At 36.5% G+C, this 27,748-nt stretch overlaps 4 protein-coding genes, 1 long non-coding RNA gene and 1 pseudogene across 8 annotated transcripts; 5 read left to right on the forward strand and 1 right to left on the reverse strand.

Moving 5' to 3' along the window:
• The first annotated feature begins 362 nt into the window (after positions 1-362).
• On the forward strand, positions 363-4,802 carry LOC120188892 (annotated as a pseudogene).
• Positions 4,803-5,588: 786 nt separating this feature from the next.
• LOC120188896 (50S ribosomal protein L5, chloroplastic-like) lies at positions 5,589-7,274 on the forward strand. Its single transcript, XM_039192270.1, has 3 exons — positions 5,589-5,882; positions 5,985-6,185; positions 6,788-7,274. Exons 1-3 carry the CDS (start codon positions 5,634-5,636, stop codon positions 7,142-7,144), a joined length of 807 nt encoding a protein of 268 aa, XP_039048201.1. The 5' UTR covers positions 5,589-5,633; the 3' UTR covers positions 7,145-7,274.
• A 239-nt stretch (positions 7,275-7,513) lies between these two features.
• LOC120188897 lies at positions 7,514-11,483 on the forward strand. Of its 4 annotated transcripts, none has more exons than XM_039192273.1 (6): positions 7,514-7,954; positions 8,086-8,240; positions 8,376-8,442; positions 8,581-8,632; positions 8,716-8,816; positions 11,471-11,483. In XM_039192273.1, the coding sequence occupies exons 1-5, from the start codon at positions 7,591-7,593 to the stop codon at positions 8,807-8,809; spliced, it is 732 nt and encodes a 243-aa protein (XP_039048204.1). In that variant the 5' UTR covers positions 7,514-7,590; the 3' UTR covers positions 8,810-8,816; positions 11,471-11,483. The 4 variants fall into 4 exon arrangements, with proteins under 4 accessions (XP_039048204.1, XP_039048203.1, XP_039048205.1 ...); XM_039192272.1 differs by lacking the exon at positions 11,471-11,483 and adding an exon at positions 9,289-9,643; XM_039192274.1 differs by lacking the exon at positions 11,471-11,483 and adding an exon at positions 9,108-9,183.
• On the forward strand, positions 10,540-21,528 carry LOC120188893 (probable serine/threonine-protein kinase At1g01540). Its single transcript, XM_039192266.1, has 9 exons — positions 10,540-11,310; positions 11,791-11,895; positions 11,983-12,105; positions 12,215-12,385; positions 12,529-12,658; positions 12,743-12,952; positions 13,026-13,185; positions 19,408-19,409; positions 21,517-21,528. The coding sequence occupies exons 1-7, from the start codon at positions 10,745-10,747 to the stop codon at positions 13,182-13,184; spliced, it is 1,464 nt and encodes a 487-aa protein (XP_039048197.1). The 5' UTR covers positions 10,540-10,744; the 3' UTR covers position 13,185; positions 19,408-19,409; positions 21,517-21,528.
• Positions 17,031-20,174, forward strand: LOC120188895 (mitogen-activated protein kinase homolog MMK2-like). The gene is made up of 6 exons (XM_039192269.1): positions 17,031-17,273; positions 17,735-17,864; positions 18,152-18,289; positions 18,417-18,749; positions 19,235-19,418; positions 19,608-20,174. Exons 1-6 carry the CDS (start codon positions 17,107-17,109, stop codon positions 19,790-19,792), a joined length of 1,137 nt encoding a protein of 378 aa, XP_039048200.1. The 5' UTR covers positions 17,031-17,106; the 3' UTR covers positions 19,793-20,174.
• LOC120188898 lies at positions 19,337-19,678 on the reverse strand. Its single transcript, XR_005522454.1, has 2 exons — positions 19,560-19,678; positions 19,337-19,473 (listed from the first exon to the last, which is right to left on the reverse strand). It is a non-coding gene; the product is annotated as an uncharacterized LOC120188898 (long non-coding RNA).
• Positions 21,529-27,748: the final 6,220 nt, after the last annotated feature.

Here is a 27,748-nt window from a genome sequence, read left to right on the forward strand (position 1 = left end):
AAAGCTGCCCGGTTGGTGTAGTACTGTATCAGGAACCCCCACCTGAGGTAGTTGCTTTGATTGAGCGTGATCAAGCTTACATGTCCGACAATTTCTTTAATACTGATATTTTTCAATTTGCAAAACAGAACTTAAAAATAATTTGAATGTCCTCTAAATTTTATAATTCATTCATACTGATTAATTAAATTTTAATTCATAGAGAACGTATTTATTTTTTTGTAACTGATTCTACAAGTTGATCTGCAACTTGTTTGCTTGATTTACAACAGTCACTGTTATTTCTCATTAAACAAATCCGCATGGGGCACATGTCCCAAAGACTGATCCTTTAAGTCAATAAAAATATCATCAATCAATCCATTTCCCATCCACAGTGAAACCTATGGCTAATGTTACTGCTCTCTGTTCTTACAAACTCATATGCTATTGCCTCTTCTTTAGCTTGGCGGTATTAACTCAGTCAGCTCCCGAGGATGCTTTGATCACCCAACTTCCGGGCTATTCTGGCACTTTCCCTTCAAAGCACTATTCTGGGTATTCCCTGTTTCAACTTTTTGTTGGAAAATTTTCCTTTTTTCTTCTTGTTTCCCATATTCCGGGTATCATAATAGTTGTTGGTCAAACCCTTTTTTTTCCTGCTTGAAGGTATGTGAATATCGATAAAAATCATGGCAAGAATCTGTTTTACTATTTTGTGGAATCTGAAGGGAATCCATCAGAGGATCCAGTGGTTCTATGGCTCAATGGTGGACCTGGATGCTCAAGCTTTGATGGTTTTGTTTACTAGCATGGTATATCCTATACACCACTTCACATGACATCTTTCATTGTTTTTGTTAAAGCAATCTGTTTATTTGGGTGTTTTTAGACTTTGGTATTGTTTAATAACTGTGAGATTGACTTGGTGTTTATCTAGATGCATCAGGGAAACCCCCTCATATTAACTCAGTTGCTCTGTTTGTTCCTTGATGAAAATTAATGTGGGTCTATTTTGTGGCCGCTTGCATAATTTAGTGAGGTTTCAATGTTTCATGTCCTCTTTTTCACTGTATTGGTTTAGAAGAAGATCAATTAATGTTTCAGATGAAGAAAAGAAAGCATGAATTTTCTTCAGATCGCTTTTAGTTTTCTTCTGTTACACTCCATTCCAGATGACAAAGATGAATGTTGAGATGATTGCCTGCGGTGCCTTATTCTTCTTAGATGGAGGGTATTGAGACATTGTATCACTTTTATAGCACTTGATTTTTTATTATTCATTCCAGGGCCATTCAATTTCGATGCAGCAAAGGCGAAGGAAGGTTTGCCCCAAATGCATCTCAATCCATTTAGTTGGTCCAAGGTTGTTATTTCTTAGTTACTTTGGCTTGATCGGAGATAATGGAAATGCTTGATTTGTTTATATTGATTTCCTCTATTCTGGTAAAAGTATCATAGTACACTTGTTTACTTATTTATTATTTCAGGTCTCCAACATTATTTATTTAGATTCTCCGGTTGGGGTTGGGCTTTCTTATTCGAAGAACCGAAGTGATTACGTGATTGGTGACATTCAGACTGCCCTCGACACACATGCATTTCTTCTCAAGGTGAGAGGCAATACAATTTTGTCGTATGCTTACTAACTGCTGCCTGAGTTCTTTATTGCTGAATACTTAGCTGTGTGTAACAGTGGTTTGAGTTATACTCCGAGTTCCTCCCAAACCCACTTTATATTGCTGGAGAGTCATACGCCGGTGTATACGTGCCCACTCTTTCTTATGAAGTAGTGAAAGGTATATCCATAGTTTAGACTTAAAAGTTTTAGGATAAATCTAAAAGAATGATATGAATCTTTCACAGGAATTGATGCTGATACTCAGCCTGTTCTCAATTTCAAGGTGCAACTATTTCCGGAAACTATTTTGGTTAAAGTTTAAACACATACTTGCCTTCTAGCCACAATCTTAAGTTGTAAAATGCAGGGATATTTGGTCGGAAATGGAGTCACAGACGATGAATTTGACGGCAATGCTCTTGTTCCATTTGCCCATGGTTTGGGCCTGATATCAGATGACCTATATGAGGTATGTTACAGACCCGGAAATGATATATCATATTGTAGCGCTACCTTTTGCCTGCACAACACTAGAGTGAAAACAGGCCATATGTTTGTTTGTTTTCTCCTGAAAACGTGTAGTTCTGATAGTCGAATCTACATTGTGCAGGAGGTTAAAACTGAGTGCAAGGGCAATTTCTATATCCCACAGAGTGATATTTGTGAAAGCAAACTGGACAAAGTTGATGCGGTACTTGACTAATTTGCTTATTTTACGATGATATCAAGGGGAAGTTTGGATAATTTGAACTAGCATTCTCTTTGATTTGCTTCTGAATTTTAACAAATTGCAGAACTTACAATATTTGAACATCTACAACATTCTAGAACCGTGTTATCATGGCCCAAATGCAGCTGAGAATACCGATATTAAGATTAGACTACCTTCAAGCTTCGAGAAGTTAGGTGAGACCGACAGGCCCCTTAGTGTACGGAAAAGGATGTTTGGTCGTGCCTGGCCTCTTAGAGCTCCTGTAAGAGATGGGATTGTTCCAACATGGCCGCAACTTCTCAATACCCAAAGTGTTCCATGCACTGTGAGTTTAACTTACTTTTGACAATTATAAGTCATTCAAACATTTCATTTCTTTAAACACGTTAATGTGCTATTGTGTTGTTTGTATGCACTGCAATGGATATTGGTAGATTAGAATAGGTCTTGACTTGCAACTCTCGTGCTTATAAATGTAGTTCAACTCTTGTATGATTTGAACAAATGACTTGCACCATTCCACTTATCATTGGAAGGGCATAGCTTCTCTTTGCTCAAAAATAAAGATGGATAGCTTACATCATGAATGTTTGTTTAACAGATTAACTACTAGTCTCATTCGAATTTGATTGAAAATGAAAATTGGTCATACTCTCTCTTCAAGCTTGACCAATTACCAATTAATATAAGAAAAGAAAATTCAAATTTGCTTAGGTAGATAAAATGATTTTTTTAACACTTTTTACTTTGATGAAGGTTGATAGACTTCATTTGTTTTTTTGTCAATTTCTTTCCTTGGTGGTTATTGTTAGTTTTTTATTCATCTCACTTCATTGTATCGAGAGTATCAACAAGTCACCTACTCAAAATTTCATATGAATTGTGTAGAACGATGAAGTAGCAACGGCATGGCTGAATGATGCATCTGTTAGGAAAGCAATTCACGCTGAAGAGGTAAGCCCTCTGAGTTATTTATCTCTCCAAGTTTGCAAGATTGTAATTTTACGATCATTCGACTTCATAGGATTCCGTGATCGGAAAATGGGAGTTATGTACGGACAGAATCTACTACAATCATGATGCTGGTAGTATGATCCCATATCACAAGAATCTTACTTCCAGGGGATATCAGGCACTCATATTCAGGTAAGTCTCCAATTAATTTCATAAAACACTCTAGTTACCTTCAGAAAATTTATGTTTACACGGTTTACCTTTTCTTTCTTGCCTCATTAAAATTACAACAAACGTCTTTTCGGGGTAATGTAATCCGAGAGAAAATGCTTAAGTGATCGATGGCTCGTAATGCAAAATGCTGCTGCCACACATAAACCAAAACTCTACATATAGAATCTGAGCCATGAATCACGAAACGGGCTTCAAGCTTGCAACTGTGATCTCTAGTGTCATAAATTGTTAGGTTTCAATATATTCCCTTGGTGGTTGGTTATAGTATGTTTCTCTTTGCTCAACCCCCCTAGAATTGCATTTATTTGAAGCTGCATTGGTTGATTGAATTCCGTAAACTTCCGTTTCAGCTATTTACTTGATCTATATATTCTCTGATAAGTGGTCCACGTTTTACTTCTCTGGCAGCGGGGATCATGATTTGTGTGTTCCGTATACCGGGAGCGAAGCCTGGACAAGATCGCTCGGATATAAGATAGTGGATGAATGGAGGCCATGGATGGTCAATGGAGATGTTGCCGGGTATGTTTTGTCCCTATTTTGCCTTATCTTATTATATACTTTGCCAAACTAATGGCCTTGTTGATGTTCTCCACGGATTTGAGATCATTTTGGTTTTTGAATTCATCCACTCTTAAATGGGTGGCATCTAAGGGAAAGGAAACATTTCGATTATATTCCTTTTGAACTGAGTTCCTAAATATTTTTGGAATGCTTTTGCAGGTATTTACAAGGTTACGAGAACAACCTGACCTTTTTAACCATAAAGGTACAACATTGCAGACATTTCTTTTGCCAATATTATTATCAAGAGATTGACCAAATTCCAGTTAAGATTTTAATTATATCGGTTGGAGATTACTCGGTTATCAAATATATTTAGTGTAGCAGATATTAATTGATGGTAGAAAATCTTAAAATCTTAACAAAGAAGATTTCTTATTATCTTTGTAATCAAGTAACAGATTTCTTATTAATAAAGAAGATCTTTTCACCTGCAAATTCCAAACAATTAGCTATAGAAACTGTTAAAACTTTCAGGTTATCAGTTTTGTATCGATCTAACGACTCATTGTTTATGTTTGTGGTTCAGGGATCAGGGCATACCGTGCCGGAATATAAACCTCAAGAGGCATTGGGATTTTATAGGAAATTCCTGGCAGGAAAACCTATATGGAGCAAATATTCATGAGCTGCTTCTTTTTATTTAAGTCGTGGATCATAATTGAAGGCTAATGGCTAAGCGGAGGAGCAGAAGAATAAATTAGCCAAGGAGAGTGCAAACTCCTTGATTCACCTCATTGTGTTATACCGTCATGTCTTGAGCAATATATATATATATATATATATACTTTTTAATTTTCGTAGGTTTAATTCAGTTAAAACTAAAATTAAATATCATATTTAAATTTAAGTATAAATTGTATAATTATTAATAAAATTTAATTTTAATATTTTATCACGTATGAACAATAATATTGAACAGTCGAACAATATCAAGTAGAATTCAATAATTTATATATATTGGAATTGGAGCCGGTTCATGGATAGGTCGAATGACAATTACTACTTGCGTGGTGACATTTTATGGATTAATTATAATATTAATATATTTAAAGTCATTATTATTATTATTATTATTATTTTGGATAATGTTAATACGTAAGAGACCGATCAAAAGATTTATTATGTTAATAAAAATAATATATCCTATAAAATATGTTTTTTAAAAATTATTTTTTACAGAATAAATATATTCAGGCAATTGATTAAATTATTTATTTTTATTCTCTCATATTCCTTTAAGTTGTAAGTTTTATTTAGAATTTATAAAAAAATATGCTCACATAACATAATTTTATATGAAAATTTTCATTTTGATAAAAAAAATATTTTGGACATTATTCCCATAATGTTCCCTAAAATATGAGTACTAAAACAATAAATAATTTAAAAAATACAGTATATTCGGGTAAAAAAAACCAATACTAACCGTATGGTAGGCATTTTAGTAAATAAAGGAAACAGCTAGGGCATTTCCCACAATGCTTAAACCCCTATCATCGAAACTCCACATATAATCCGCTTACTGGATAAACCTAACCCAAAAAAGCAATCCAAACTTGTGTTTTTATGGCGTGTCCTTCGCTTTTACAATCCACAGCATCGTCGTTCCACGGCCTTGCACCGCCATTGTCCGTGCGCCTGCCGTACGGTAACCCCAGAAATAGATACGGCGGCGTCGTTTCGGTGAGGGCAACGGGAGAGATTGTGTTGGTGGAGAAATCCGAAGCCGAAAAACCGTATCGTCTAAAATCTAATTACCTAGAGAAAATTGTCCCTTTGCTTAAAGAAGAATTCACCTACACCAACATTCACCAGGTAAATGAATAAATGTATTTAATTCTTCTTTTTACTCCTTTTTTTGGGTTCGATTTTGGGTTTGTATGTAATGAGATTTTGGAATGGTGGACTGTGGGTTAGGTTCCAAAGGTTGAAAAAATAGTGGTGAATTGTGGGATTGGAGATGCTGCCCAGAATAAGAAAGGTTTGGATTCGGCTATGAATGAGATGGCCCTGATAACGGGGCAAAGACCTGTTAAGACGCGAGCCAGGAATTCTATTGCTACTTTCAAGATACGGGAAGGTCAGCCACTTGGAATTGCCGTTACACTCAGAGGAAATGTAAGCTTGCTTTATGCTCATTTTTTTTAATTACATGAATTTATGTATCCTTTGGACTGTTTTTTCATGAATAATTTAGTTCGTCTTGAAGATTGTGTTGCTCGTGAATTAATATCCATACCGTTGCTGCGGTTGTTCTGGTAGATTTTAAGAAAAAAGCATTAGTAGTTAGCAATTGTTGCTTGCTTGGGCTAATGTCGGCTGTGCAGAATATATCAGGGAAGAGCAACTTGCACTTTGACAGTCAATGAAAGATTTTTATGTTACATTTGCTCAAATTTTCTTAGGAACACTGGTACCGAATGGCTTGGAAAATGTAGTGATTTTTAAGACCATAAATTATGGACATTCTCCCGACTGTGATCGTTCACATTCGACTTGAGCAATTCGTCATTGGATGGAAAGATAGAAAGATCTTTAACTATGCTTTTGTTCCTTGAATCAACCTACCTGTATATGTGGTTTGAAGGCTTTGTTTCAGTTATATATTTTGTTCTTTTCTGCATTGCAATTTTCCATCTTGTTATCACAATTATATTTAGTTTTTGACATATTTGAATACTGAAAACTGTTTCATGTATGGTTGGTGATGAATTTGACAGGTTATGTACTCATTCCTAGACCGGCTCATTAACTTGGGGCTTCCTAGGACTAGGGATTTCCAAGGTTTAAACCCTAATAGCTTTGATGGGCATGGAAACTACAGTATTGGAATTCGTGAACAGAGTGTGTTCCCTGAGATCAGGTTTGATGCACTTGATAAACCCAGAGGAATGGACATTTGCATCACCACAACGGCCAAGTCTGATAAGGAAGGCCTGAAGCTATTGGCCCTAATGGGTATGCCTTTTAGAGAAGGTGGTGGCACCGGCGCTGCTGCTGCTGCAGCTCAACAACGCAAGAAGAAGCTCAGGTCTCACCACTTTGATAAGAAGGGTGGCAAGGGCACACGGAAATGAGAGCTTTCTCCTGCTAAAGGGCAAAAGGAACTTTGAACCATTTTGTTATTAATTGCATGGCATCATTTTATGAAGAAATGTCCTAAAGAATGATGTTAAATTCAGGTGATTTGGTTGTATTACATTATTGCCAGCTGGGGATATGATTCTGTGGTCTTAATCTCTTAATGCAATGTAAAAGGGTTTATTCTCAATTTTTAGCCTTGTTTCTTTGTATTTCTGTTGTGTTCATATTATTTCATTTATAAATCTTCATGACCTAAGCCAAAATATGGACCAAGAGCCCAAGCCCTGGATCCATTGCTTAACGATATTGATTCTGATTTTTCATTTTCTGGAATTGGGACAAAAGAAAAGAATTTATTTTTGTGTGGCCGTGGTTCACTGAGGACGAAGATATTTAAAAGAAACCGTGGGAGGACCAATGGCGCTCTTTCAACTCTAAAATGGCGGCAAATCTTTCCTTCGCTTCCGCCGTTTCCCACGTCAACTCACCGCGTCAGTTCATCGTTTTCCGGCGAAACGCCAGCCCAAGCCGCAACATATATAGAATTAGATGCAACGGAGAAAATTCCAAGAGCAATTTACCCACCACTCAAGAATCTGCACGCGAGAATGTTCTTCTCAAGGTAGCCTGGTATGGTTCCGAGCTTCTGGGGATTGCTGCTTCTTATCTCCGACCACCCTCTAAGGTTGAAGAATCTACCCAGAAAAATCTTGAGCTTGGCCTAGTTGGGGCGGGAGCTATTGATCGTACTGCAGTCGTTCAAACCATCAAAGATGACTTCGAAAGATCGTATTTTGTCACAGGTACATGAAAATCAAAGCTCAGTAAATCCACTCGAAATCTTTCTTCTCCTCCTCTCTCTCTTTTTATTTACCTGAACATAGAAGTTGGTCTGTACAATTTAGAGTTATAATATATTTTCTGTTGAAATCAGGGCAACTTACACTCGATGCATACGAAGAGGATTGCGAATTCGCCGATCCAGCAGGTTCCTTCAAGGGACTTAGACGTTTCAAAAGGAATTGCACAAACTTTGGATCTCTTATTGAAAAGTCAAATATGAAACTAATGAAGTGGGAGGACTTTGAGGTCAGTGTTCCAAGTTATAATCAAGGAATTCCCGTTATATTATATTGGCACAACTTGCTTCATTACTTGTTACCATCTTCAATGTGATATACCAATGAACAACTTTTCTTTATGTTATCGTTCATGGAAGTGCAGAACAAAGGAGTGGGACACTGGAAATTTAGTTGTGTAATGTCATTTCCTTGGAAGCCTATTCTTTCTGGTATGTAATTGGTACTTTGGTCACATTTTTTATTTTCCCAGCATCAGTTTACATTTTTGTAAAAGGTCAATGACCCTGAAGACATTGCATCGATATGAATCCACGAGCGTGCTTAATGTTTTGATATTTTGCTTGCAGCTACTGGATACACAGAGTATTTTTTTGATGCACAATCTGGAAAAGTTTGCAGGTAACAAGTAATGCGGAGAAATGAAGGAGCTCTTCTGTTTATGTTCTCTGATTACCTAACTATTCTTAATGGTATCTTTGCAGGCATGTGGAGCACTGGAATGTTCCCAAAATGGCGCTGTTGAAGCAACTTCTGAGACCGACTCGAGGATTCTGGCTTAAGAGAAAAGACAGCTAAAGATTGTGTAAGAGAACCTCTTAGCTTACCCTCCTTACAAATCCAAACACTAGGTTGTTGCCATAATCATGCCAGTTCGCCTCTTTTCTACGTACAAGGACAAGGAAGATAGGATTGTTAGATAGTATCGTTATGCATGTCGATTGTAGCTGATCTGATAATGTAAGTTACCCATGAAAGAAAAGAAAAGAAAAAAAAAACTGGATAATTTACCCATAAGATAGCCTGAGGCTAAACCATAATGAAGAAACTGATTCTTCTCTTGGAACAATTGGAACTGAATTTCTTCCTACACCAGGTACATTGATGTATGTATATGTGTGTGTATATGCAAATGATACTATATGTGTTTCCATACATGGAAGCTGTTTATGTAAGCGCTTCTCTTCTATATTCTTTTTACTACTGTCTATTGCCATAGCTTTACTAAGATGCAGACTATTGAATTAGAGTTTTTCATGCCTTTGGTTTTTTCTCAGGAAGAAAAACATGTTGATCACATCCTCTGTTGTCGAAAGACTGGCCTTGAGAAACCGATGGAAGATGACCGGAAGGGGAAGACTGATATGAAGGGCAACCATCTAATCTAAAATGGGTTTGAATTAGTACAATTCGTTTCTTGATCGGTGTCGAGTAGAGTTGCATCATCTATCATGTTGCACTAGTTCAGGAACTAACAATGCATAGTTAATGTTTCCAGAGTTGTACAAATAGCCTTAGCCTATGCCACCAAAACTAAAGTAGACAGATCATTTTGTAACTATCCAACATAATGTAATATTTGATCGTCTACTCGGTCCTTAAGAGGCCCTCGCTTACTACTATTTTCAATCAATATATTTCAGCTTTTCCCACCAACTTGCCTTTACTTTTTATAACCAAATTGTGGTGAACATGACACATTAATAAAGGTTTATGAATTTGCTATATATATAATAAATTATGATCTATTTACCTCCGGGTGTAAAATTTTTAATTTTTACTTTTTAAATTTGTTAGATGAGTAGGAACAAACGTTAGAGATTACCTTTTTAATTGTCTATTTTTAATTTTATACGGTGTGAATAAATTTTACCCTCTTTCTCTATATATTATATATAAGACGTGTTCAGTTGAACTCATATTTTAGAAGACGCATCTGAAAAAAAATACATCTTTACTATATGTGAAATAAATATTTAAATAATCTTGAAAATTGTGATGTTTGAATAAAAAAAGCCTAGACTTTATTTATTATTATTGCTAAGAATTTTTAACGAAATTACATTATTTTCTCACAGAAGAAATATAAAAATGGATGGTACATATATGCACTATTCTTCCATAAAATATAATATGTAAAATTAAAATAAATTAATTGAATAATTCCATAAGAACAGTGACTATACCTGTGAATGTGGTGTCACCACTGAAAACGTTGACTCATCAGCCACGTGAAGCTCTGATGTGGGGCTTCCATACGCAATCTGATTCGTCCTGTCTGATCTTGACCGTCCGAAACTTCCAAAGACCTTAACCAAGCAACACGTGTCCTTAACGGTCATCGCCGTCTCAAATCCAGACCCTGTCCAAAATTGAACAAGAGGGAAAAAGAAAAGGAGAATCTCGTCATTTCGCGCATTTCACAAATCTCCAACTCCAGCTAGACAATAGCATTTTTTCTAATTTCCATTTTTGTTTTGTTCGTTTCCATTTATTTAAGAAAGGGTTTTTTCTTTTGATCAGAGAAGATAGTTAAAAAAAGGATAAGAAATGTGGTAGTGGAGGAGATCGGAAATCTCTTTATGTCTCCATTTTGCTTTTTATTATATTCCGTTTGATTCTTTCCCCTCTTCCCGATTTTTAATTTTGATGAAAACGTCGTTTTTCCGGCGAGTTTAGTGCTGCCGGAGTTTTGAACCATTTGAAGAAAATCTCAAAAAAGGGGAAAGGGAAATGTCACTGTACGACGACGCATTTGTTAACACGGAGCTGTCAAAGCGGACGTCGATTTTCGGGTTAAGATTATGGGTGGTGATCGGTATTCTACTTGGTTCACTCGTAGTCTTGACTCTCTTTCTTCTCTCACTTTGCCTCACAACGCGCCGCAAATCTCGCAGACATCAGCACCTGGACCCAACGCCGCCAATCTCCAAAGACATCCAGGAAATACTCCATCACCCTCCCGCACCAGTTCAACACCATATCCCCCCTCCGGTGCCGGAGATTCAAGTTGATTTGGGGAAAGTCGAACACAGGGTGGTGTTCTCCAGTGGAGAAAGTAGGGGGGTGACGAGCGCGGGCGCTAGTGTGTGCGAGACGGCGTCGTTTGGAAGCGGAAGTGTGGGGCCGGAAGTGTCTCATCTTGGCTGGGGAAGATGGTATACTTTGAGGGAACTGGAATTAGCTACGAATGGATTATGTGAAGAGAATGTGATCGGTGAAGGCGGCTATGGAATTGTTTACAGTGGCGTTTTAACTGATGGAACTAAAGTTGCTGTTAAGAATTTGCTTAATAACAGGTATCCGTGTTTAAATTTTTATTAATTATGCTTCTTTTTGGTTAATAATTATGCCCATTTCTTGAAATGAATATTCTTTTGTGGATTATGCATCTTTGATTTTTGTTGGTTTTTTTTTTTCACTATAGCAATTATTTTGAACTTCAATTTGATTGCCAAGGAAAAAAACATGATTTTCCCCTATAATGGAATTGATGAATTCAAGCGACAGTGAACAGTATGCTGCCTCATTATTTATTTCCTTTTTGGTTTAAAATTCTTGCCTTTGGTTGGTTAGACATTGTGCTGTAAAGTGTAAAGATTACTGCTTTGTGAGGAAAAGATCTCATTATTAGGCCTGGATGATAATTTTCTTTTTTCCTTTGGTTAGACTTTGGTCGAATCTTTTTTTGTCTTCTTTATTCCTTCTTCAATCATAGGTTTATGTGTGGTTTACCTACCAATTAGCTCATCAAAATAATCAATCAATCAATCCTACAGGGGTCAAGCCGAGAAGGAATTTAAGGTCGAGGTGGAAGCAATTGGGCGTGTACGACACAAGAATCTTGTACGATTGCTTGGATACTGCGTTGAAGGTGCCTATAGGTACTGCAATTATCTTCGAGCACAAAATTCTACTCTGTTTTGGATGATGTAAAGTGAAATGACTTTTTATCTGGTTTTTCTGTTCAGGATGCTTGTATACGAGTATGTTGACAATGGCAATTTGGAACAGTGGCTTCACGGGGATGTGGGGGATGTCAGTCCTTTTACGTGGGAGATTCGGATGAATATCATATTGGGAACAGCCAAAGGGTATACATTAGTTAGAATTGTGTTATTTGGTTCATGTACAGTTGTATAAAAATTCTTTATTCACCCGTAATGGTTATCATCCTGAGTGATTATCGGTACATTCTTGCAGTTTAGCCTACCTTCATGAGGGTCTTGAACCAAAGGTTGTCCATCGGGATGTAAAATCCAGCAACATCCTAATTGACCGCCAGTGGAACTCCAAGGTTTCTGATTTCGGGCTTGCTAAACTCTTGGGTTCAGAAATGAGTTATGTGACAACTCGAGTCATGGGAACATTTGGGTTAGTTGGTCTTGCACGATTTTGTCACTTTTTTAAAAAAAAAAAAAAAAGATGGATCCTATAAATGCATGTATGTGCATTAACTGAAATGCTGTGTAGTTCATTATTCTGAAGTAGTAAAATCTCTTTGCTTCTTATCCCAGGTATGTTGCTCCAGAATATGCTTGTACGGGAATGCTGAATGAGAAGAGTGATGTGTATAGCTTTGGTATACTTATTATGGAGATTATTTCTGGGAGAAGTCCAGTTGACTATAGCCGTCCTCAAGGAGAGGTTAGACTTTTTAAATTTCCTTCCTCATTAGTTTAACCCCAAATTCCTAATGTTGCTAAGATGAAACCGACTGAATGATTGCAGGTGAATTTGGTGGAGTGGTTAAAAACCATGGTTGGAAACCGAAAATCAGAGGAAGTAGTTGACCCTAAGTTACCTGAGATGCCTTCCTCAAAAGCACTTAAACGTGTACTGTTGGTTGCTCTTCGATGTGTCGATCCTGACGCAACAAAGAGGCCAAAAATGGGACATGTTATCCACATGCTTGAGGCTGATGATCTGCTATTCCGTGACGTAGGCACCTTTTCCTTACTTTAAACATTATTTTCTTTTTGAACTATCTATTAACCTTTATCTTGTTTTTCAGGACCGTCGGATTGCAAGAGATCAGCCTAATTCACTTTCTGGTGATCATCGAACGAACCGCAACGCTACAAAATTAGCCGATAGTCAATTCGACGGGGCCTCTGCTTCCGATACAAGTGATAGTGGAACGAACCATCACCAGCCTACCAAGTGGAGATAACGTTATCAACGTTAGGTGACTAACAAGCCCCTCTTTTAAGTTTTTTATTTATTAATTTATTTATTTTTCTAGTAGCCCCCCGGTATTGGTGTTGTATCTCCAAATAAGAGAACACAATAATATGCATTTTTTTTCTATGTTTGCTTTACATTTTCCTCATATGTAATATACATTATGCATTTGTATGAACATGGATGAATTCATGAATTCTTATACACAGTAATTGATTGTCTTCATGCTTCTTGCAATGCCTGATTTTCCAACTCTCAGCATCATCATTGTTAGTGGACCATTTTATTCCAACTGGTATATAGATTAAACGAGTGCGAAATGGACCCGGCAAGGGGGTAACTATCCTCGTTGCTGACAAGATTGGCTATGCCGGCTTGTTTGCTTGGGTGAATTTCACCATCAATGCCAGAACATGGTTTAGGCCATGGGAGCCTAATAAGGACATTTGGCATGATGGAGTTGAGCTGGTAGTGGTGGACCTGAATGGACCATTTTGTTTGCTGCCCTCTGGCATTTTAACTTCTATCCGATATCGAGATATCGGACTCGAACAATCTCTCGGGACTCGGTCTTATCCAAGTATTCTATTCTATTCAACCTATCCTTGTCATCCCCGCTGAAACACAACAATTGGCCTGGTTGTCCTCCTTTTTGCTTGTTCTCTGCTTTCTTTGTCAATGCATTATCGCCTATTTTTCCGTAGGTTGAGTAAATCTGGTGGAGCGGATGCTAAAAGCGTTAGCGGGAGACAAGGGGGATAAATTCACAGGGCTTATTATTGAATCTGACCAGAACCTTTTAATCTTGTCCCCCATCTTCCTCTCGAAGACCACAATTTGCCATAAAATTATCATCTTCCTTGTTTCTGTTCCATAGCATCTGATCTTCTGTTGTAGGCCATGTTGTGGTGAGAGATTATGTGCAATGATCTGAACTCCCATTTTTCATGCAAAACTCGGACAACTCATTGGACGATCACTTACCACTTCATTTTTTTGCCCAAATTTAATTATTAGTCCCTGTGAAATAGAACAAAATGGGTTCAGAAAGTCCCTCCATAATAAACCTTGATAATATTTTAGATATGGTACATGCTAGAATTGGCTGCCACATGGCTGGAGTTACGATTCTTCCTTCATGGAGATAGCATTGGAGAAAGGGATTGTATTGGCAGTGGCTGGTGGATTATGGCGAATGGTGCTTGTTCTTGTGGTGGGATAGATAGGGTGACACCACTTGGCTTTCTTTTCCGTCTTAGCCTTATCTCATCTCTGGATTTGGATTGGGTCAAGGGCAATGAATAAGGAAAGTAAAGCATACAAAAATATGTATTGGGTTACAAAAATTGAACAAGGAAAGCTGCTTTAAAAAGACGTGAAATATTGGTTTATTTTTCATATTTTATATAAATGTTTTATACAAGGATAATAATTAAGGATGTTAAATATTGAATTTTCCCCATATTTTATATAAATATTTTATAAAAGGTTATAATTAGAGACGTTAAATATTGGGTTTCTTTATTCAACTTATTTCCATTGGTTTTCACTCTCTAATCAAATAAAGATGGGTGGTTTTTTTAATAATTTTAATTAAATGTATTATTTATTCCCCCTCACGTTTATTACATATTATCCGAATATAGTCTAAGACTTAAAAAGGTCAGGAGCTTAAGTTTGGTTTTAGATGTTATTACTAAGGCTTGGGTTTATGGATGTGGAGCAAAAATTTATGATTGGGTTTTAAAGGATCATTTTCATTTAGGATTAATGTAAAAATAAGTTTCCAAATTATGAAATTATACTCAAGGTTATCTTTAGATGCTTAAAGAATTTTTCGTTAAAAACATGTGTCTAACATTTACGATGTTATACTTTTTAGATGTTTGCCGTTTAATTTGGTCGTTAAGTAATACATGTAAGGCTTATAGAAGTTCTAAAAATTTATTTGAAAAATCTGAGATGAATTCAAAATAGTATATTTTCAAACTCTCAATCCTTTGACAAATAAAGTTCATACCACTTCATGTTTGATTTCAAAAATAGGTATATCGTCTATTAATCAATTAATATAGATCGAAGATTATATAAACTTATTTTGAACACAATATTTTCAATTTAATTTATAGACTCACAAATGTCAAGATTTGAATTTTTGATTTTGTTTAAAGAATTTAGCGACTTACCTCACTACACTAATTAATTGTTGATAAACATATTTTTTTAATAATTGGATATAATATTTTTACAACTTAAATCTTTTTTTAAATGAATTAAAAAATATTGAATAGGTAAATATGTTAAATTTTACATCTTCATGTATATTGTACATATTGCAATATTAATTAAATATTAAAAAAACTTACAGTTGTTTTAAGTGAAAAAAAATAATTAATTAACTCATGAATTTTGATAGTTTATAATTTTATAAATTTAAGAATCAAAATTAAATTTTATTTTTGTATAATTTATAATTATTTTTAAGTGTAATTATATTTATTTTACGATTTAAAAATAATTATTTTATAGTTTGACCTCGGTGGTAAATGAATTGTTGTTATTCCTTGAGGTCTCAAATTCGGAATGAAGAATTAAATTTAAATTATAAAGAATTCTTCAATCAAATAATGATACATGTCACAATCTGATTGGAGGATTAAATTTATTGAATCAAATTAAAATTAGGATCAAATTAATAGAATGTAAAAATATTGATGATCATATATATAATTATACAGATTTTATTAGTTGTCCCGTCATCATTTCTATTAAAAAATTGACTTGATTGACAACAATTAAATAGTTAAGTGATTTAATTAATAAAATTGAAAGATCGACGACTAAAGTACAATGGATAAATAATTAAGTGATCATTAATATAATTTATCCAATATAATATATCATAAAAGTGTCAACAAGATTTTCACGTCATAATTTTTTTCACCTAATAAATAACGATTTTATCAATATTTTACTTTTTTTTCTTAAATAATTTACCCCCATCCTATTTCCTTTAATTTTTTATTTTCCTCGATATTACCCTAAATTAACCAGCTAATGATCCTAATTTCTCCGGTCTTGGCCTCCACCTTCTTCCTGCAAAATTTCCCCGTTTACCAGGCTCTAAACTTCGTAATTGCATACAACAAAAACAAAAGCAAGCAACTTTGACTATTGATTTAAAAATTAAACACGATTATCTTAGAAACTACAGTTTACAAGCACTTGACTAGATGCAACGCATGCATGGTTGGATTCAACATTTAAAATAGGAAGAAGAAGAAAGCATAAGTATCAATGTTATAGTACTAGTTTATTAAATATGTATTGTACCAAATGGTATCAATTAGCTTCTCCAGGCTGCCATTGTCAATGTCGATACAGATATAGCCATCCTGTGTTTATCTACCATATTAAACTCTCTTAGACCCCACTTATTATTATACTGCAATAACTCAACCTTGACATTTTTTTCTTACCATTGTTTAAGAATTTTGAGGCATAAAGAAGTAGGAGATGGGATATTTGACCATGAACACCAAATTTAATCTGGGTTTCCTTCTTGGAACGTAAGAAACCTTTTCACGGGAATATGCCCTTTTCCTAGAAAGTCATCAAAAGAGAGAAAAACAGAGGAAAGTTTAGAAAGACAGAGACAAAGAAAGAGAGTTTGTATGTGTATGTGAAAAGTGGAATTTTCACGGGAAACTAAATCATTTTCCGTTCAAAAGGTTCACACTCGTCTTTGAAATATATATTACTAGAAAACCTCCCAAAGAAGAAATTTTGAAGAAAATTACAAAGAGAGAAGCTTTTCATCTACCGACACTCTCTCTGAATCTGCAGAAAGTCTTTCTTTAGTCAGGGTTGAAGTCGGGTTCGGGTAACCCAAAAATTCGAATACCGAGAGCATGTCAATGGAAACAAGCCATGGGTCAGGGGATCACGGCATCGAAGGAATACCAACTCATGGTGGACGCTATGTTCAGTACAACATTTATGGTAACCTCTTCGAAGTTTCCAGAAAATACGTCCCTCCTCTTCGCCCCGTAGGCCGTGGTGCTTATGGTATTGTCTGGTATGAATTTTTTTACCTTCCTACTTTTAACCTTGTTTTGTTTAAAGTTCCTAGCTTGATTGAATTACCGTTTGTTTCATTTTCTGGGGTTATTTTGATCTTGAGCTTCAATATGATAGTTTTTCAAGAAGTCAACATGTGATCATTTTACTTTTGTTAGATTTAAGTTTCTTGATTTATAAGTTAATTACATGTTCCAGTTGGAACTTGATAATATATGTCCTGTATTGATTCTTAAGGAAAATGAAAAGTCTGGGTAAATGGTGATGCAGTTTATAAATGCATTTTGCAGAGTGATTGCTTTTAATCAATCGAGTCAAATTTTACTGTTCCCTTGTAGCGAATGACTTTAGGGTCTAGCTTTCAGGCTGAGAAGATTGAAAGAAAGTTGACATTCTGTTCATTAGGCTTACTGTCTATTTGATTGAAGATAAGATTTGATTCCCCTGTGGTTTTTGCAGTGCCGCGGTGAATTCGGAGAAACGGGAGGAGGTTGCAATCAAGAAAATCGGTAATGCATTTGACAATAGGATCGATGCCAAAAGGACATTACGAGAGATCAAGCTTCTTCATCACATGGATCATGAGAATGTAAGTTCTTCTATTCGTTTTCGTGTTAGAAGATACCATCTAACCATGCTTTTCCTAAGTCTTATAAAAGTTGCAGATGTCGGTCTTTATATGCTTCAATGAAATTGGAGGACATTAAAGTTTGCCATGTGCACATGACTAATGCTTTTACCATTGTTAGTATGCAACCAACAGAGGATAGGTTCTATTGTCGTATATGCATCTTAGTAATGGCATGAGGGTGTACCGAAGTAGTAATTTCTGATTGTGGAATTATAGCTCGACTGGTAAGTGCTTTATTTCTTCAGGTGATTGCCATCAAAGACATCATACGACCACCACAGAGGGATAACTTTAACGATGTCTACATTGTTTATGAACTCATGGACACTGATCTTCATCAAATCATACGATCCAACCAACAATTGACAGAAGATCATTGTCGGGTTGGTATCAAATAATTTCCCTCATATAATGATCTTCCTGTCATATTTTGTTAGAAGCATTGCATGATTTATGTTTAGTCACCTGGAAGCTGGAACCATTGTTGATTATGTAGTGCTACACTTGCAGTACTTTCTATATCAAGTTTTACGAGGGCTCAAATATGTACATTCAGCAAATGTGTTGCATCGCGATTTAAAGCCCAGCAATTTGCTTCTGAACTCTAATTGTGACCTTAAAATTGGAGACTTTGGGCTTGCAAGAACAACATCTGAAACTGATTTTATGACAGAATATGTAGTCACACGTTGGTATCGGGCACCAGAATTGCTTTTAAATTGTTCTGAATACACTGCTGCAATTGATATTTGGTCGGTAGGTTGCATACTTGGTGAAATCATGACTAGACAACCCCTCTTCCCCGGAAGAGACTATGTGCATCAGTTGAGGCTTATCACAGAGGTATTTTCTAGAATTTTCTCACTAGAAACTATAGGAAAGTTATTTAGATTCTCTTCAACACTTTGCAGTTTTCTTGAAGTTCTGATATCTTTTAATTGCATCCTACTATGCATCTTGGTATAAGATTCGGTCCATTTCTGTTGGCCCTGTATTGCAAGATTCTCGGATGCATTTTGCTTCCTCGGTGAAATTGCATGATCTTGTACTCTAACAAGGGTCATCCTAGAAATGCTATCACTGAACAAGTAGCTAGATGGTTCAGCATTTAGCCTGTAAGGTCTTTATGCAAAATCAAAATCTCCAAGAAATGAATTTATTATCGTTCGAGGAAGACAAAGGTCTGAACTTTGACCTTCTAGATGGTTTAACATTGTCTGGGGACTTGCATTCATGTCCTATATTAATTGTTGTGTGTCTTAGTGCTTATTTTGATGGAGGTTAAACAAAGTATGCTGAACCTGTATGATTTCTTTTATCTTGAATAGCTTATAGGTTCACCTGATGATTCCAGCCTTGGGTTCCTTCGAAGTGACAATGCCAAAAGATACGTTAGGCAGCTTCCACAGTACCTAAGACAAAATTTTTCAGCTAAATTTCCTAACATGTCACCGGGGGCTGTCGATTTGCTAGAAAAGATGCTTATCTTTGATCCGCATAGGCGTATTACAGGTATAATTAGTTGCTGAACTCTTAGTCTCATTTCACAGTTAAGATTCGTATAGTTCTAAGCTTGTTTTAAGCACATGTTCCTATTTTGTGTTAATTCTTTTACCAGCGTTGGAAATTTTGCATGATGCTTTTACTCGGAACCACGTCTCTTTTCTTCCTTTGCTAACAACTTTTCATTGTTTGTTGAAGTCGATGAAGCTCTATGCCATCCATACTTGGCACCTCTTCATGACATCAATGAGGAGCCTGTTTGCTCGAGGCCTTTCAGTTTCGATTTTGAGCAACCATCATTCACTGAAGAAAATATCAAGGACCTCATCTATAGAGAATCTGTAAAATTCAATCCAGACCAAGTTCAGTCCATTGGAGATTAAAAAGATACAAGAATTGTCCTAGAGTACTCTTAAACAGAATAGGAGTCGATTCCAGTTTCGATCTCTTGTTGTCTGCAGAGCATTTCCTGCTCTTCAGAGTGATTCAAACCCTTGTTGGATTAGGCTTTTCTTTCGACCGTAGAAAGATTAGTTATTCGAGCCGATGATGCTGTTACGACTTCATTCTAGCTTGAGGAGTAAACCAGAAACATGCACACATGAAGGCTTCGGTTTTCTAAACTGCTGATTCTATTGACTTATCATTCTTATCATGAAACTAAGAAGTTTAGTATATTCTGTTGCTTCCATCAAGCTGGTTTCTCCTGGGATTCCTTCTGATTCTGTTTTTTTAGGTAACGTAGTTGAATTGGTAATACCTGGTTTTATTTTTCTCGAAATAAGAATGTTCTGCACAAAAATTGGTATGTCTTATGCTGGTGAATGATGATTCTTTCAATGTTTGTACTACCATTTCGAAAGCAGTTTTACATGGATGATCCATTTAAGTGCATTTACTTTATATAATATGATATAACTGGTCATAAGATATTTAAGAAACAGAAATATTGGCTGAATGAGTTTAGTTTGGTTGGTACAATATAAAGAGGATGTGATATCCAACATGTTTCTTTTGCCGCATTTCGCTCAAAGGGTTGAAGGGAGATAGTGCATCAAGCCGTTCGCAAGGGCCAACTTGATCCTCTTCCCCAGGGATCCCAGATCGCTTGAAGCTTCCTATTTGCCTTTCGGGGGTCCCCCGTTGATAGATAGGGGCAATCTAAGGTAGACAGGATGAGGTTACCCGACACTAAGGAAGAAGAAAAAGAAAAACTGCAACAGAAACTTGGTGAGTTATCAGAAGATACACAATCCAGTCCTCAAGTCGTAGAAGAACCCATACCTTTCCTTTCACCGGTCAAGAAAAAAAAAGCCAGAAAGAATAAAAAGTAAGCCCTTGGCGAACTGGTTGGTGTGCACCGCAGAACTGCAGAACAAGAGCAACCGAGCCAACAAGAAGTCAGAGAAGAAACTAGGCCACAGCCGCAACTACGAAGATCAAGCAGGCAGTGTTTAATATCTTTTGATAGTAGAAAATAAATGGACAGTGATTTACACCCTGAAGATGGGTTATTGAAGGGATAATCACGAATATAAACGGTAAAACAAACAAACAAAAAAACCAAGGATGCACTAATCGAACCAGATAAGCAGGAAGAACAGCATCTTTGTAAAGAGAGTGTGAAGTGGCTGGTGAGGCTAAAGTTCCCATTCAGCCAATTTCCGGCAGGAACATGAAGCTGAGCTCCGCCCTTGGATGCATACTTGCTCATATTATAAGCCGCATCCTTGAATGCTTTAGTATTCGACGTTTTGCCGTCACCAATTCCTCCAAAATCTGTGATTGAAGCACCGTGTCCTCTGCAGCTTATAGCAGTGTACTCAAAGGACTCCACCGCACTTCTTTTCCTGGCCTCTGCTCCTCTTAGACCCACCATAAATGCCACCAAAACAAGGACTGTGGCTATCCTGGCCACCTGCAACGTTATGAACATATTAGAAATTAGAATAAAAATAAACAAATAAGTAAAGCTAAGTTAGTTGATTAGAGAGAAATTGATAAGGTTGGTTTAATTATTGTAATATAATCTTATGTTGATAGTGCATAAAATTAAAGTTTGAGTATTAACTTTTGAGTAAAAATTCTTTAGGTACCAATTTGGGAGTAGGTGTCTAACTTAAATACTAAATGTATATTTAAGTCAAATTATCAAAATGATGTGAATTAGAGAAAATCGCCTCAGTGACCAAAAATGCCTTATAATATACGATTTTAACTAACTTTTTTTGGATTTGCCAAAATGACCAACAAAATCGCAACGCGAAATAAAAATCGCAACGCGATCCCCAGAATCGCAAATCAGTTTCCAAAATCGCAACGCGATTCTTGAAAATCGCAATGCGATAGTACAAATTCGCATTGCGATTTTCCAGAATCGCAACGCGAATATGAAAATCGCAACGCGAACACATAAATCGCAACGCGTATCCGTAAATCGCAACGTGTATCCGTAAATCGCAACGCGTATCCGTAAATCGCAATGCGTATCCGTATATCGCAACGCGTATCCGTAAATCGCAACGATAATCCGTAAATCGCAACGAGAATCTGTAAATCGCAACGATAATCCGTAAATCGCAACGAGAATCTGTAAATCACAACACTGAAATTTTGGGTATATAACTACGAAACAGCAGCAAATCATAAACTAAATCCCTAAATCGCAACTCATTCCATCTCCATCTATCACTCTCTCCGGCGACATCCGTTCCTATATCCAACGACATCCTTCCCAATCCGGCAACAGGTTTTAGTTTCGCAGCTCGTCTGTTTAGTAAATTAATTTACAACCATGAAATCATCTAATGTTGATCATGTTTGGATAGATTTGTGTTTTGGAGGGTCATGGGATAATGTTCATGGTGTTTTACAATATATGCCTTTACCCATGAATCTTCAACTAAAATTGTCTTTACAAAAGTTAACTTATGAAACTCTAATGCTACGTGTTTCAAATAAATTGAATTTAGAGCCCCTAAGTGGATTTAGGCTATCTTATCAGAGAAATGGTAAAGTTTATTTGTTAACCGACAATGAAGATGTTGAACGATTCATTGCTTACATTAGTGTTTCACAAGATGATGTTACATTGTATGTTGTTGAACCTAGAAGTAGTATTGTTGGGTCAGTAGCGGGTAGTAATCAACTAAGTTTTTCTCAAAACCCACAACCTTTCTCTAATCCAAATCCCAATCAACTTTCAGCACCAAATTCTGGTTTTCGTATTGACCAGTTAGACGATGATGAGCCAACAGAAAAAATTGTGAGTACTAGTCAGTATTCGAAATTTGGTCTTGGTCAATATCCGGACTTTGATATTGGTCAATACACGGATTTTGATGATGTTTCAGAAGAAGAAACAGACCCTGCGTGTAATGATTTTGATATTGGTCAATACCCGAATTTTGATGATGAAACAGCCGTTGCCGAAGAATGTATTGTTGATGATAATGAGGAGGAAGTTACGACTGTGAATGAACATGTTGAACATCCATTCTGTAATTCATATAATCCTGAAGAAGAAAAAGAAGAAGAAAAAGTCCCCGAAGAAAAGAAAATGCCACGGGCGTATAACTGGAATATGCCAGAATTACTTCAGATACCGGAAGAAGAGTTGGTAAAGAAAGCAGTTGATTGTTACACAAAAGTTATTCGTATCAAGAAAGATGATTGTTTTGATACAAAGGAAGACTTGAAGATAGCTTTGTATACGAAATGTGTGGAAGATGGCTATCAACTAAAAGTTAACAAATCAAGCAAAGATCGTTTCGAAACAAGGTGTATGATTGACAAAAACTGTACGTGGCGTATGATTGCAAAGAGAATAAAAGATTGCGAAATGTTTCAAGTTAGGACTTTTATTGATAAACATACATGTTCAAGAACCCAAGTTTTTCCTCACCATAGACAGGCAAACAAAAAGGTGTTGGGTGGTTTTCTGGCTGAGTTAATGTTTTTGAATGGCAGGGTATATCGGGGACATGAAATTATGACTGACATGAATGCTCGGTTCAAGATTAGTATATCATATTCTCAAGCTTGGAGAGCCAAATGTTATGCCTTGGAATTGTTGAGGGGGTCGCCAGAAGCATCGTTTGCCCAACTGCCGGCTTATTGTCACAATTTAAAGCTGAAAAATCCTGGGTCGGTAACTCATATCAAAACAGATAGAGATGGACGCTTTGAGTTGCTATTTATCGCCATTGGTGCTACGGTTAGTAAATCAATATAATTTTGTTGACTCATTTTTGTTAGTTACATGCATTTCACATTTAAATGATTATATTTCTTGTGTATATTATTTTGTAGATTCGTTCGTTTATTACTTGCATGCGCCCAGTTATTATAGTTGACGGAGCACATTTGAAAGGTCGATACCTTGGAGTAAACTTATTAGCAGTAGCCATGGATGCTAACAATGGGATATTGCCAATAGCTTACGGGGTTGGCAAATCTGAAACATCTGATTCATGGACATGGTTTATGGGGCATCTTAGGGATTGCATAGGTCCTATTAGCAATCTGACAATCATATTCGATAGGGCAAACTCAATTGACAACGCTGTTAGAAGGTGTTTCCCAGATGCTTTTCATGGACTTTGTGGTGTTCATTTGTATATAAATCTAAAATCAAGGTCTGCTGGTATAAAAAAGCACAAATGGACATACTGGAAGGCTGTAAAAGCTTATCGGGAAGTGGATTTCAATAAGCATATAAATTGTTTAAGACGTGTTTTGCCTCAGTGTGCTCAAACACTAGAAGATGTCGGGTTTGAAAGATGGTCAAGAGTACATCAACTTGGAGCAAGATATGGTTTCATGACGTCTAATAGTGCAGAATCAATCAACGCTCTAAGTCGTCATTCCCGAAAATTACCCATTACTATGTTAATGGAGTTTTTTCGAGCCTCTATTCAACAGTGGTACTACAAGAAAAGAAACCATGCAGGTATTATTTCTTTGAATTCGTAACTTATCATATTTATATTTTACTAAGTATTGTTTATTTAAATTTACAGGAACATTGGAACATCGTGTTACACCATGGACTGAAAAAAAGATAACGAAACGTGTTGTGAAGTCAACGTCATGGAGAGTTGAACCATGTTCAAACACTTTGTTTCAAGTACTGGATAATAACTTAAATGGGCTAGTCGATCTAAATGCAAAGACGTGTAGTTGTATGAAATGGCAAACATCTGGTTATCCGTGTGGCCATGTTATAAAAGTTGCTCTTCATTTAAACCAAGATGATTCAAGCACATACGCTATGGATTGCTACACTACAGAAGTTTATCGACAGACTTATGCCGAGATTGTCTACCCTATTCCACATCCTTCTGAGTGGGACATACCAGATGACTTACAAACAGTTTTGCCACCAGCCATGGTCAGAAGGCTACCTGGCCGACCAAAAAGTCACGATCGTATACCGTCTAAGGGTGAAGAGAAGAAGAGATCGACATGTAGTCGGTGCAAGGAAAGTGGTCATACAAGGTTGACATGTGGATCACCAGTGCCATCAAAATCATCTTTTCCTCTACCAAAATATGGATCCTCATCAAAATCCAAAGCTCATATGGTGTCAAGCAAAAGGCAATCATCTTTAAAATCCCAATCACAATTGGCTTCACCTTTTGGGACTGTTAACTTAGGTGATTTTTAAATGCAAACGTTGTATTATGTGGATTTTATGTGTGAACTTTTAACATTTTCAGTTGAATTAATGACTCAGGCCAACCATTTTGACTTAACCAACTCTTGTTATTCAGTTGTTATCACTTATTAGGCATGCATTTGACTATCACAACACAGAAATTACAATCGCAACGAGAGAATCGCAATGCGAAATGAAAATCCCAACATGAAAATCGCAATGCGGAAATGAAAATCGCAATTCGAAATGAAAATCGCAACGCGAAATGAAAATCGCAACGAGAGAATCGCAATGCGGAAATGAAAATCGCAATGCGAAATGAAAATCGCAACGAGAGAATCGCAATGCGAAATGAAAATCGCAATGCGAAATGAAAATCGCAATGCGAAATGAAAATCGCAACGAGAGAATCGCAATGCGAAATTAAAATCGCATTGCGATTCTCTCGTTGCGATTTTCATTTCCGCATTGCGATTTTAATTTCGCATTGCGATTCTCTCGTTGCGATTTTCATTTCGCATTGCGATTTTCATTTCGCATTGCGATAGTCATTTTTGCCTTCAACATAATGCAGATTGAAATCAACAAAATCAACCATTACATTTCAATCAATTAAACAAGCACAAATAAGAATTATGTTCGCATCAATTACACAAATCAACTTTTACAAATCATCTTTTACAAATCAATTAAACAATCAAAAAATAAGCAATAATTCTTATTTCCGATCATCTACTATTGAATCAACTTTTACAAATCAATTAAACAATCAATTAAACTATTGAATCAACTTTTGCAGCCATACATCATTTTCACGCAGTTCACTTCTGAGATTAACCTGCAGAAACCAAACATTTGCTCAAACAACACTTTCTACACATCTAAAACCTACAAACAACAAATTATTGAATTCTAGGTACTTACCCAAACATTTTCAAACCAAAAGTCTATAAACTTACCAATTGTTTATGGACATTTTTATAACGCGGATGCAGGTAGGCAACGTCTCGTATATATCGATTTAGCCATATAATGCCGAAACCACAAGCCTACTGCAGCTCTATCTCTATCGGTGGGAGGTAGATACTTGGTGCTTCCCGTCGTCAAACGCTCCAACGCCAAGCATACGAGAGGACCACAATCTCCTCTGGCTCTGCTCGTTTGTTGTGGCGCAGTCTCGTCTCTAATAACTGTAATATTGAGCTTCTTTGGCTTCTTGTTTCCAGAACGAGTCCAATAATTGATCGCATCCAAGAATTTAGCCAAATGAGAGCTCCATCCCTTAATAACATCTCTTAAATCAGCCAATGATATGTAATTTATCATGCTGTCATACACTATTGTCTTAAGGGATGGGAGCTGAAGCTCGACGAGAATCCAATGTTTACGTTCCAAAACAGGGATAAACACCTGCAATCATAAGTAATAATTCATTCATTTGCGCACTTATTTCATAAAACCTTTAAACTCAATCTAAAATAAATACTAACCTTATCGACCTCCCACCATGCAGGATAAAGTTTAGCTTGTCCATTGCCCAAATCAAATGATTCATCTCGTGCATTCTTCAAGTGAACGGCGTTAAAAGACGTCGGCATAATTGTATATCGTATATTTTTATTTTTCTTAAGTTTTCTTATTATTAGAAGACGTGTCACCCACGCATCGATATGCTGTTTTACAAAAAAAGACATATATTAGTGACTTACATAAATTTAAAAAAAAATTAATCAAATTGAAATATAAGAAAAATATAAGACTTACCCCCCCATCGAAATAGCCATTGTCTTCGACCCCTAATAATACGCCCCACCAAGACCGATCAAGCAACAAATAGATATCATCGGTGAGCTTGCATATGTCAGTGAAACACCCCTGGCTCCGCTCATGTAGATAAAAATCAACTGCGGTCTTAGCCCAAAGGGTGTTATCCAGAATTGTGTCCGGTAGTTGTTCCCTCTCCTCTTCAGATACCGGTATGGTACTGGCCGGTAACTCATACGAGATCCAACTTGAATCCATCATGTCCGGCACGTCAGAGGGTTTCTCAAGAAGCCTACATATGACGCCATGTGAATCGGGCTCTTGAATGGTGGGAGGGACCTCTTCAATGATGACAGTGGCCTCTTGAACGGTGGGAGGGGACTCTCGAGGAATGATAGGGGGGGCCTCTTCAACGATAGGAGTGGACTCTTGAGGGATGACAGGCGAGTCGGGCTTCTTCTTGCGGTGTCTTCGCACTATTGGGGTGTACGGAGACTTAATAGCACGTGCACGCTGTCTGATGCGTGAACTCCGTCGTGCAAGCATAACCCGACGTAAAGCATCCACTCTATCGGGCCGCTAAATAATTAAATACAAAAATCAGTAAATAAACAGACATGATATTTAAACAGTGAAAACAAAGACAAATATGTTTCAAACTTGCATTGTATTCACCCAAGTCATTATTCTATCATAGTTCACAAAATGCATCAGATAACAAAGAAAAATATGTTTCAAACTAATACCCTGAAGTTAGTATTTGTCTTTGTTTTGTCTATTGGTTGAAGTAATTCAATCCATTCAAGTTTCAATTTGCAGAAGAAGAAATAGTTTACTTTCGCAACACGAAACTTAAAATCGCAACGCGAAATGATAATCGCAACGAGAAACCAAAATCGCAACGCGAAACCAAAAT

This window comes from Hibiscus syriacus, unplaced genomic scaffold (genome assembly GCF_006381635.1).
Source record: "Hibiscus syriacus cultivar Baekdansim isolate YM2019G1 unplaced genomic scaffold, ASM638163v2 tig00116951_pilon, whole genome shotgun sequence".
NCBI classification, from domain to species: domain Eukaryota; kingdom Viridiplantae; phylum Streptophyta; class Magnoliopsida; order Malvales; family Malvaceae; genus Hibiscus; species Hibiscus syriacus.

Excerpts from the sequence above, each read along its gene's own strand:
- LOC120188896 (XM_039192270.1), top strand. The coding sequence starts at position 5,634 with ATGGCGTGTCCTTCGCTTTTACAATCCACAGCATCGTCGTTCCACGGC. Across the intron at positions 5,883-5,984 it reads CCTACACCAACATTCACCAG|GTTCCAAAGGTTGAAAAAAT; the intron begins GTAAATGAATAA and ends ACTGTGGGTTAG. Across the intron at positions 6,186-6,787 it reads CCGTTACACTCAGAGGAAAT|GTTATGTACTCATTCCTAGA; the intron begins GTAAGCTTGCTT and ends TGAATTTGACAG.
- LOC120188897 (XM_039192273.1), top strand. The coding sequence starts at position 7,591 with ATGGCGGCAAATCTTTCCTTCGCTTCCGCCGTTTCCCACGTCAACTCA. Across the intron at positions 7,955-8,085 it reads AAGATCGTATTTTGTCACAG|GGCAACTTACACTCGATGCA; the intron begins GTACATGAAAAT and ends TGTTGAAATCAG. Across the intron at positions 8,633-8,715 it reads CAATCTGGAAAAGTTTGCAG|GCATGTGGAGCACTGGAATG; the intron begins GTAACAAGTAAT and ends GTATCTTTGCAG.
- LOC120188893 (XM_039192266.1), top strand. The coding sequence starts at position 10,745 with ATGTCACTGTACGACGACGCATTTGTTAACACGGAGCTGTCAAAGCGG. Across the intron at positions 11,311-11,790 it reads AAGAATTTGCTTAATAACAG|GGGTCAAGCCGAGAAGGAAT; the intron begins GTATCCGTGTTT and ends TCAATCCTACAG. Across the intron at positions 12,106-12,214 it reads ATATTGGGAACAGCCAAAGG|TTTAGCCTACCTTCATGAGG; the intron begins GTATACATTAGT and ends ACATTCTTGCAG.
- LOC120188895 (XM_039192269.1), top strand. The coding sequence starts at position 17,107 with ATGTCAATGGAAACAAGCCATGGGTCAGGGGATCACGGCATCGAAGGA. Across the intron at positions 18,750-19,234 it reads AGTTGAGGCTTATCACAGAG|CTTATAGGTTCACCTGATGA; the intron begins GTATTTTCTAGA and ends TATCTTGAATAG. Across the intron at positions 19,419-19,607 it reads TCCGCATAGGCGTATTACAG|TCGATGAAGCTCTATGCCAT; the intron begins GTATAATTAGTT and ends TGTTTGTTGAAG.